This window comes from Coregonus clupeaformis, chromosome 5, assembly GCF_020615455.1.
Source record: "Coregonus clupeaformis isolate EN_2021a chromosome 5, ASM2061545v1, whole genome shotgun sequence".
In the NCBI taxonomy this organism is placed as follows: domain Eukaryota; kingdom Metazoa; phylum Chordata; class Actinopteri; order Salmoniformes; family Salmonidae; genus Coregonus; species Coregonus clupeaformis.
In genome coordinates, this window is record NC_059196.1 from 18504963 (window position 1) to 18515745 (window position 10783).

At 43.2% G+C, this 10783-nt stretch overlaps 1 protein-coding gene across 2 annotated transcripts; it reads right to left on the bottom strand.

Annotated features, from left to right (window-relative positions):
• Positions 1-526: 526 nt before the first annotated feature.
• Positions 527-5440, bottom strand: LOC121567116 (eukaryotic translation initiation factor 3 subunit K). 2 transcript variants are annotated; one of them, XM_041877059.2, is made up of 8 exons: positions 5258-5440; positions 4715-4813; positions 2964-3084; positions 1766-1840; positions 1402-1468; positions 1226-1303; positions 959-1084; positions 527-672 (listed from the first exon to the last, which is right to left on the bottom strand). In XM_041877059.2, the coding sequence occupies exons 1-8, from the start codon at positions 5317-5319 to the stop codon at positions 641-643; spliced, it is 660 nt and encodes a 219-aa protein (XP_041732993.1). In that variant the 5' UTR covers positions 5320-5440; the 3' UTR covers positions 527-640. The 2 variants fall into 2 exon arrangements, with proteins under 2 accessions (XP_041732993.1, XP_041732992.1); XM_041877058.2 differs by having other exon boundaries at positions 1766-1843.
• Positions 5441-10783: the final 5343 nt, after the last annotated feature.

A 10783-nucleotide genomic window follows, 5' to 3' on the forward strand; every position in this document is an offset into this window, starting at 1 on the left:
CCTGAAATGCACAAGGTCCTCTACTAAAACAATTAATCCACAGATAAAAGGGTACCGAGTTCGTTTCTAGTAATCTCTTCTCCTTTAGGCTTCTTCTTCTTTGGACGTTATATTGCGTTTGGCAACCAACTTTAAAAAGGTGCATTACCACCACCAACTGGACTGGAGTGTGTCTTTCAATCGCCCATGTGGGTATATGCTCCTAAAAACCAATGAAGAGATGGGAGAGGTGGGACTTGCAGCGTGTCACAAATAGAACCAAGTTATATTTTAGCGCCTGGCCACTCAGACGCTCGCGAGCAGTGTGGATGCAATGATTGAATAACATGTATGTGTACATTTATTTTGAAACGCACGCGACGTGTCCGGTCAGCATGTTAGGCACAACCACATTTTATCACAGGTTTAAAAAAAAGGAAATATACAGTCCCTATTTCTGGTAATAATTCATTTCCTGGAATGGACTTAAGGTTAACATCAGAGACTAGTTCAATGTAATCAGTGAAAAGATCGGGACACTTTGGGCCTGAGTTTGAATGGATAATTAACATTTATTGTGAAAGGTTGGTTTGAGGTATATGTACTGCTGTATAAATGTTTTATTGTGCATTCTGAGTGTTTGTGCAGATGTGTCTGGGTATCACTGAGATGTGGCCATGATGCTGGATACACCTGTGGAAAGAGGGACAGAAACAAAGGAAAATACAGGAGAGAAAAGGGGGAGAGGAAGACAGAAGGGAGCAGGAGAAAACAATGGGAAAGAAAGTCAACAAAATTGTCTTTCCATTAAAAGTCTTAGGTTACATAAAGCTACACTGACAGGGGTGATGGGGTGGAAGGAGTAGTTGAACTTTGAAAATGTATGCTAAAAGTGACTATAGACAAACAAAACAAAGCAACTTCAATGGATACCAGCAAACAAGACAGAAACTGGGACACAAGACAAGGAAACACTCACTCTCAAAGTCAATCTTTTCAACAATGTTCTTGGGCTTGACGCTCTCCTCCTGGTTAAAGATGAAGATCTGCCCTTCCTCGTTCTCCGTCCACCCGTACTTGCTCATCCACACCTTCACCTGCATGTCTGTATGGGGAGCAGGAAGTCAAATGAGCAGGGTGAAGTGAGATATGACTTGCAGATAATTAACACTGTAGAGTCACAAAGAAAGGAAATCAATAGGACAGCACTCTCCAAAATATATACATTTTAAATGAATGGTCTTACCAAGGGGATCACCCAGCATCTCAGCCAGAAGTCGATGCTCAATGTTCTGGTATGTGATTCCAACCACATGGCAGATAACTGTGGAGAGAGCAGCAGTTAGACAAGGCTATTATCACGTTTTTATTGCAATATTATGCAGTCATCAACTAAACTTGATTTCCAAATATTCTACTCACACTTGCGCACTGAGTCCTCAAAGCCTGTGATGCCGTCAATGAATTCCCTGTTCTCCTCCAGACTGGACTGTGTGACAGACACAAAGGAATGAGTACCATACAATCATACCATTATGATAACTGGATGTCACATTTCATAAAGATGTAATGAAGTCATGATAGGGGTTGTCTATTAGTACAGCCATCAATGTCCAGTTAGAGCCACAATGTACAGTCATGTTTAACCTCAATGTTCTGTTTGTAACCGCTCCATGTCAGGATCCCAAAAATGATCTACCAATGATTGGAAAGTTGAGTGAAATCAGCAGGGCAAAAGGCGGGTGAAACAAAGAGACAGACAAACAGATATGTATTGTGTACATACCCAGAAGGACTGGAAATGGCAGGTCTCCAGGAGGTTCCCCAGGTACAGGATCTGCCTTATGGGGCGCTCCTCCTGCTGCTTCACTGTAGTCAAGGAAAGGCACCACACACAGAGCAAACAACTGGCCACATAAGACAGTAATGTCCACACCATTACTCCAACACAAACCCCGGAGAACAACAATCAAACAAAACACATTTTTGTAGGCTTGGGCGGTATCCAGATTGCCATACTTTCATACCGACCTTGTGCCATACTGGATATTCTGTAATACCGGCCCTGAACACAAGGGGAGCTATTTTCCAACCTCACTGAGCCATTGTAATCCAAAGGTTAGCAATGCTAACAAGTACATGTAAAATCCCATAGAGAATGCTAACTAAATGTTAACGAGTGCTTTGCAAACATTTTATACAGTCTCTGATCTAAAGTATTTGCAGGACAGACATCCCAGCTCATAAAGTTATACAAGCAACAACAAAAAAATGCTACTCACAGTTTGCTGCGAGCACAAAACAAATATAAGACAGCAAGGCTCTTGATCCAGGAGTGGATTATCTGCTGTTACTAAACAAAGTTTGATTTTGGAAGAAGTTAACTACTTAGCTAGATAGCTAACTAGCTACCAAATTAGCAAACCAAATGCACAACTGCAGAGCATTTAGCACATTTTAGTCAGTTAACTTAATAAGTTATAAGATATCTAGCTGGCAAACATATAGTTGTGAATTCCATACTGTAACTAGATCACCTGGCGCATGCTGCACAACAGTGAGTGACTCACAAGACTCCGGTCTCTTGTCTCTCATCGTTGTGTAATTGTAAAACAAACACCACGTGACTGGGGACTACCAGTAAGCGTCATAATGAAAACATTTGACAGGTGAAATTAAGAACACAATCTTCTTTATCTAACATATTGTACAAGTTGACTGCAGGTATTTACTTAAAAAGTAGCTACAAATATTCACACAAAAAAAAAAAAACGTCTAATACATATTTCCAACGGTATTGAAAAACCATCCTGTGGCCATTTCCAAATACCCCGGAATACAGTATACCGCCCAAGCCTAAATGATTATCAGTGTTTTTGAACAAATTATTGTCAATGTTTTTGTTGACAGGGAGTACAGAAGTGGACAAATTGCACTTGTTGCAGGATTATACTACTAGATTATACTGAGCACCAAAAGGATACGTGTGTCTGGTCAATCATGCACTTGCACAGAGTAAAGTCTGTGTGTGGTAGGTTGGTCAGGGCCTTGAGCAGAATCTGCGACGTCACTGTGACCTGGAAGTAGGCAGGGTTGAACTGGTACCTTAAGGAACAAGAACAGCATCTCTGTTACTGATATAGCCATGAGTGGTGTTCTGCTTGCCCGAGAATGTACACCTTAAGGTCCAAGGACCTTATGTTATTTTCAGAGGTAGAATGGCTCTGGCAGCCAAAAACTCCATCTACATGTGAATCAGTTCTCAATTGCGATACGGTTCTAGAAACATTAAGCCCTTTACCTTCATATCACATCAAAATAATTTCACAAATGCAAAATATACACTTACTGTACACTGTTTTAACAGTCTTTATCACAGTTGAAGCAGACTTTATTTTTCAGTTACAAAACGTTTCTGGCGACCTTCTTCAGTTACACACAGGTGTTCGGAGCATGCTAGATAGTAGAGATGTGCATCTCTCCTTACAAGCATGATTCAATACACATGGGCTCCAACGCGATACAGGAACGATACTTTTAGTTTGAAACAATTCTGTGTGTTTCGATTTGATTAGTGGAACGGGAAGCGATGCACTAACAATTGTTGTATGAACACATTCATATCTAATACTGATGGAGCTCAGGAGCTGGATCTGTCTGACCTGACTTCTCTGAGTGGCCCTGTGTGTGTGAATGATGTAGTGTGTGAGCGGAGCCATTTGGCAGACCGAGCATCTACCACTGTTCATGTAAAAATTACCGAATGCACTGACTGTTTAAATATTTAGTACGGTGAACCTGGCAATCGAAAAGCCCCAATCAGCAGTTAGATGTGTGATCAGTTGTGTCCACTCCAGTAGCCTACACAGTTCCACCAGTAAAACACAATTTTCTACAGAGCATTTGGTAACAATGACCCAGCAAATTACATTAGTTGTCTAATTAATAAAGCCTATGATTTAATATTGCGAAAGCCATTTTACAAACATCTGAACGCTGAAGGTGACTCGGAGATGTAGCCTACGAATATTAGCACAGGGTAGACCTACCTCTCATTGGTGCGAGCAGCTGCGTTTCCCGCACTGTGCACAGTTGTTATCTGACTTGTAGATCAATGTCATGTATAACAGTTTGATAGGCTGAAGGAGAGGGCGCATCAATTCAGTCACAACAGATTGGAGGTATTTTCGGAATATGGCAGAAAAATAATAACTAAATAATGTTTGAATCGGTTTTCTTACCGATGGATGTGTCATTTGGATCGGTTTGGGCTCCCGCAGACTGATGCACTCGCATCTTAAACATTTGAACCGGCGACCAATGATTATCAGTGAACCGTCACTACGAGATAGCTAATTAGTACAGGTGGTCAACTTCTGTCTTACGTAAACACGCAATGTAACATGGAGATATGGCCGTGTGGGAACACTAACCCTATCAAGGTGTGTATCAATTTAACCTTTTGCTTTTGAAAATGATTTCTCGTTGATATGATAAAGGTCCTTATGCTTCGCTGTTCATTTTCAGACTGAGCGCAGGGGCTCTTAACAAAACTCCCCTGTACAGAAGAAGCCTTTGTCCAATGACTCTTATGTGTAATGTAACTGAACTGAGAGTCATGATCAAGGGCTGCTTGCCACCCAACAGGCAAATGGAACTACATATGTTATCCATTTTTTACAGGCCTTACAAACGTGATAGTAGTCAACAGACAGTCTGAGGTAGGGTGACTCACAATTTGAGGATAGCCAAATTGGCCTCTAGGTCGTAGGCATTTTCTTTAACTTGTGTTTCCACGTAGCGTTCCAGTGTTGAAAGGTTCTCTGGGTTGTATCTGAAAGAGATCATTAACAAAATAACATCAAGGGCATGGATTCAACAGATAGCCGACACAGCTAGTTAACTAACGTTACTTAAACTACAACACACAACAAGTTGTGCAAAAACATGCAGAGACCCAATCAATCTGCATCATAACCAACCAGCTGTCAAAGGATGTTGTTGTGCTCGCTAACTAACGTTAGCTTACAGTTTACCGGTACAAGCCGGTGTACCTAGCTAGCTAGTTAACGTTCGCTTACAAGTCATATTAGGTAAACCAAAGGTTTGTCAAACGTGCACGTCGTTAATGTTGGATATGTCTAATAAATTATTCCAACAGCTACGTTAACTGTAACTTTCTGCATACTTTCAAACTTAGCTAGCATTACGTAGCAGCAGCTAGCTAGCAAACTGAATGGGCTAGCTAAGCTAATATTTGTCAAACAAATTTCCATACCTATCAATTCCTCGTAAGAGCTTTCCCACGTTGGCTCTCATCTGTTCGAATGAAGACGCCATTTGGTCCAAACTGTTCTTGCGGTGTTTTTGGTGCTAAAATCTAAGAAATCTGCACGTGGACCGAAAAGTAGAAAAGAGAGCGAGCGGAGGGAGAAAAGGCTTGGAACGGAAAGGGCTGTGGTGACGCGATGTAAACGGGAAGTTGGATTACTGACGTACCACAGAACATTTTAGTCATTTAGCAGACGATTTTACCCAGAGCGATTTATAGTTAGTGCACACATGTTCATACTGGCCCCCCGTGGGAAACGAATCCACAACCCTGGCGTTGCAAGCGCCATGCTCTACCAACTGAACTACACGGGGCCCATGTACACTGAAACATGCATTGGAGACAGCCTAAAATCAACAAATCAGTATGTTTCATTTGTGAACATATAGACGAATGGCCAAATATATGCACAATATTTACAACTGACGAGCGTTTCGAATGACATGAATGCACCGAGGAGCGAAAATGTGATGGTTTTACTTCCATTATTTTCAATAGACTGAAACCACTATGGTTCCTACCCAAACAAAATGACAGTTGCATGGTAACTTTACTGCCTCCTATTGTTGTGATGGAGTATGAACTAGTACAATAAATATGTTGGTTGCTGTAAAATCAGTAGATTTAGTATTGCTCTCACATTGTAATATGTTCTATAGTTATAATGTTGTGGTAATTAGCTAACCAATTTACTCCAAGAGCAGGGATCATCAATCAGATTCTTGAGCGGATGGTCAGGGGGCCGGAACATAATCACAAATCATTTGTAGACTGCAATTTGACCGCAATAATCCCAAACATATATCATATTTGACTAAAACATAATTACGATCACATGTATCTCTCTATTATGCGTGAGAATACTTGGGAACAGATTTCCAAAATAATAATTACTTGGAGCTGATTACCTGGTGTTTTTTATGTCCAACAATGGTTTATTAAAACCACCAGTTGGGGAACCCTGCCCTAGGGCATGTGGCATGTGAAATAGCCTATGCCTTATGCAACAGTGATCTATTTTTCAGTGGTGATGTGTGGTTTCTAGGGGACTGCACAAGTTTCCATTTAAGACATTACTTCCATTTATGGCCAAACTTTTAAATGACATAGGCATTGATTGTCGTATGCATACCACAACTAATGTAGTAACCATATAGTCTAATTTCAAACCTGATCATCAGCCACGCCATCCCCTACACCTTAATTACCCTTTCGTTGTTCAAATGAAGGTAATCTGTGGTTGCTTGCTATATGCCTACACAATATATACAAAAGTATGTGGACACCCCTTCAAATTAGTGGATTCGGCTATTTCAGCCACATCCGTTGCTGACAGGTGTATAAAATCGAGTACACCGCCATGCAATCTCCATAGACAAACATTGGCAGCAGAATGGCCTTACTGAAGAGCTCAGTGACTTTCAACGTGGCAACAAGTCAGTTCGTCAAATTTCTGCCCTGCTAGAGCTGCCCCGGTCAACTGTAAGTGCTGTTATTGTGAAGTGGAAACATCTAGGAGCAACAGCCGAGTGCTGAAGCGTGTATCGCGTAAAAGTCGTCTGTCCTCGGTTGCAACACTCACTACAGAGTTCCAAACTGCCCCTGGAAGCAAAGTCAACACAAGAACTGTTAGTCTGGAGCTTCATAAAATGGGTTTCCATGGCTGAGCAGCCGCACACAAGCCTAAGATCACCATGCGCAATGCCAAGCGTCGGCTGGAGTGGTGTAAAGCTCGCCGCCATTGGACTCTGTAGCAGTAGAAACGCGTTCTCTGGAGTGATGAATCACACTTCACCATCTGGCAGTCCGACGGACGTATCTGGATTTGGCGGATGCCAGGAGAACGCTTCCTGATTACCTGATTGGAGCTACCTGCCCCAATGCATAGTGCCAACTGTAAAGTTTGGTGGAGGAGGAATAATGGTCTGGGGCTGTTTTTCATGGTTCGGGCTAGGCCCCTTAGTTCCAGTGGAGAGAAATCTTAACGCTACAGCATACAATTACATTCTAGATTATTCTGTGCTTCCAACTTAGTAGCAACAGTTTGGGGAAGGCCCTTTCCTGTTTCAGCATGACAATGACACCGTGGACAAAGCGAGGTCCATACAGAAATGCTTTGTCAAGATCGGTGTGGAAGAACTTGACTGGCCTGCACAGAGCCCTGACCTCAACCCCATTGAACACCTTTGGGATGAATTGGAACTCCAACTGCGAGCCAGGCCTAATCAGTGCCTGTCCTCACTAATGCTTTGTGGCTGAATAGAATTTAGTGGAAAGCCTTCCCAGAAGAGTGGAGGCTGTTATAGCAGCAAAGGGGGGACCAACTCCAAATTATTACCCATGATTTTGGAATGAGATGCTCGACGAGCAGGTGTCCACATACTTTAGTGTATGTCTAACACCAGTGGGTGTTTGTGTGCTATGGCCTTTGACAGACACACTGTGGGCTTGCTCAGACAGGGGATGGCAAAGACCAGGCAGGGGGTGGGGTGTTAAATGTCAGAGTTTTCTGACATTGATATGTGATATAACTAATGCAAAATGTGTATTCACTCGTCTACAATACAATAGTTAATTAAATGGTTACCGGGACTATCTGCATTGACCCTATCTTGCACTGACTATGCCTACTCTCAAAACGATGTATACACTATATACAGTGAATTCGGAAAGTATTCAGACCATTTGACCTTTTTCATATTTTGTTATGTTACAGCCTTATTCTAAAATGGATTCAATTGTGTTTTCCCCCTCATCAATCTACACACAACACCCCATAATGACAAAGCAAAAACAGGTTAGAAATGTTTGCTAATCTATTAAAAATAAAAAACTGAAATATTACATTTACATAAGTATTCAGACCCTTTACTCAGTACTTTGTTGCAGCACCTTTGTCAGCGATTACAACCTTGAGTCTTCTTGGGTATGACTCTACAAGCTTGGCTCACCTGTATTTGGGGAGTTTCTCCCATTCTTCTCTGCTGATCCTCTCAAGCTCTGTCAGGTTGGATGGGGAGCGTCGCTGTACAGCTATTATCAGGCCTCTCCAGAGATGTTCGATCGGGTTCAAGTCCGGGCTCTGGCTGGGCCTCTCAAGGACATTCAGAGACTTGTCCTGAAGCCACTCCTGCGTTGTCTTGGCTGTGTGCTTAGGGTCGTTGTCCTGTTGGAAGGTGAACCTTCGCCCCAGTCTGGTGTCCTGAGCGCTCTGGAGCTGGTTTTCATTAAGGATCTCTCTGTACTTTGCTCCGTTCATATTTCCCTTGATCCTGACTAGTCTCCCAGTCCCTGCCGCTGACAAACATCCCCACAACATGATGCTGCCGCCACCATGCTTCACCGTAGGGATGGTATTGGCCAGGTGATGAGTGGTGCCTGGTTTCCACCAGACGTGATGCTTGGCATTTAGGCCAAATAGTTCAATCTTGGTTTCATCAAACCAGAAATTCTTGTTTCTCATGGTCTGAGAGTCTTTGGGTGCCTTTTTGGCAAACTCCAAGCGGGCTGTCATGTGCTTTTTACTGAGGAGTGGCTTCCGTCTGGCCATTCTACCACAAAGGCCTGATTGGTGGAGTGCTGCAGAGGCTGTTCTTCTGGAAGGTTCTCCCATCTCCACAGAGGAACTCTGGAGTGCTCTCAGATTGACCATCGGGTTCTTGGTCACCTCCCTGACCAAGGCCCTTCTCCCCCGATTTCTCAGTTTGGCCGGGCGGCCAGCTCTAGGAAGAGTCTTGGTGGTTCCAAACTTCTTCCATTTAAGAATGATGGAGGCCACTGTGTTCTTGGGGACCTTCAATGCTGCAGGAATGTTTTGGTACCCTTCCCCAGATCTGTGCCTCGACACAATCCTGTCTCGGAGCTCTACGGACAATTCCTTCAACCTCATGGCTTGGTTTTTGCTCTGACATGCACTGTCAACTGTGGGACCTTATATAGACAGGTGTGCGCCTTTCCAAATCATGTCCAATCAATTGAATTTACCACAGGTGAACTCCAATCAAGTTGTAGAAACATCTCAAGGATGATTAATGGAAACAGGATGCACCTTAGCTCAATTTCGAGTGTCATAGCAAAGGGTCTGAATACTTATGTAAATAAGGTATTTCAGTTTATTTTATTTTATACATTAGCAACATTTTATAAAAACCTATTTTCACTTTGTCATTATGGGGTATTGTGTGTAGATTGATGAGGATATGTTTTTATTTAATCCATTTTAGAATAAGGCTGTAAAAAGGGAAGAAGTGCAGAATGCGCTGTATACACTCACACACACTACACTGACACTCTCACACAAACCCACACACATTCCATACACACACACACACACACAACACACACATAACGACGCCACACGCACGCACACACACTTTCACACTCATCATATGCTGCTGCTGCTACTCTGTTCTTTATTTTACTCTTAATATTATCTATCCTGATGCCTAGTCACTTTACCCTACCTTCATATACATATCTACCTGAAATACCTCATACCCCTGCACAGTGATCACAGTACTCCCTGTATATAGCTCCATTCTTGTATATTTTATTCTTCTTGTGTACATTATATATATATATATATATATATATATATATTTGTGATGTCACGAGAGGCTGTGTCCTGGAGGGACGTTACATCCCCCTGAGGTGGCTGCAAACCCAGACAGCTATGGCTCCATCTGCTGGTATGGTCGGGAACTCCAACCCTCTGTGGCCAATCTTCCCACGCAGCTGAAACCAATCAGGGGCTGATGGGCTGGAGTTGTTTTGGAAGGGAAGAGACACGGTCTGGAGGGGGGGTTGGAGGAAGAAGAGAATTGTGTTATAATTTCGTTAGTTGCCGAAGACCTTTAATAAAAATCCTTGTTTTGGTTGAACCTGGACTCCTTGCACTACTTGGGCAACCCCGCTGGAAGCGGTAGCCTCTCGTGGCATCACAGATGGTGGAGAATACGGGCATGCTCAAGCGTTAATAGTGCATGTCAGAGGAGGATACCGAAGGTTTGATCACCCAGTTTTCCAAGTTGGCCGTAGGCTCCCCGCCGACTGAAATGGAGGACATATTGAAAGCCCTTGTTGCTGGCCAGCAAGCCCAGATGCAAGCAAACGTGGCTCTCTTGGAGGAGCAAAAGAAAGCCAACCTTCTGAAGGCAGAGGAATTGCAGTTGCAGAGACAGAGGGTGGTCCAAAATACCCGCCCAATAAAGGCAAGTGACTTTATATCTAAGATGGGAGCTACCGATGACATTGAGGCATACCTGCATGCATTTGAGGCCACGGCCACTAGGGAAGCCTGGCCCAAGCAACAGTGGGTTGGTCTGTTAGCCCCCTTTCTAACCGGGGAAGCGCTGAATGCTGTCCGGGACCTGGGCCCTGACCAGGTTACTGACTATGATGCCCTGAAGTCTGAGATCCTCAGCAGATATGGACTCACAAAGTTTGGTATGGCCCAGCGCTTTCACAGTTGGA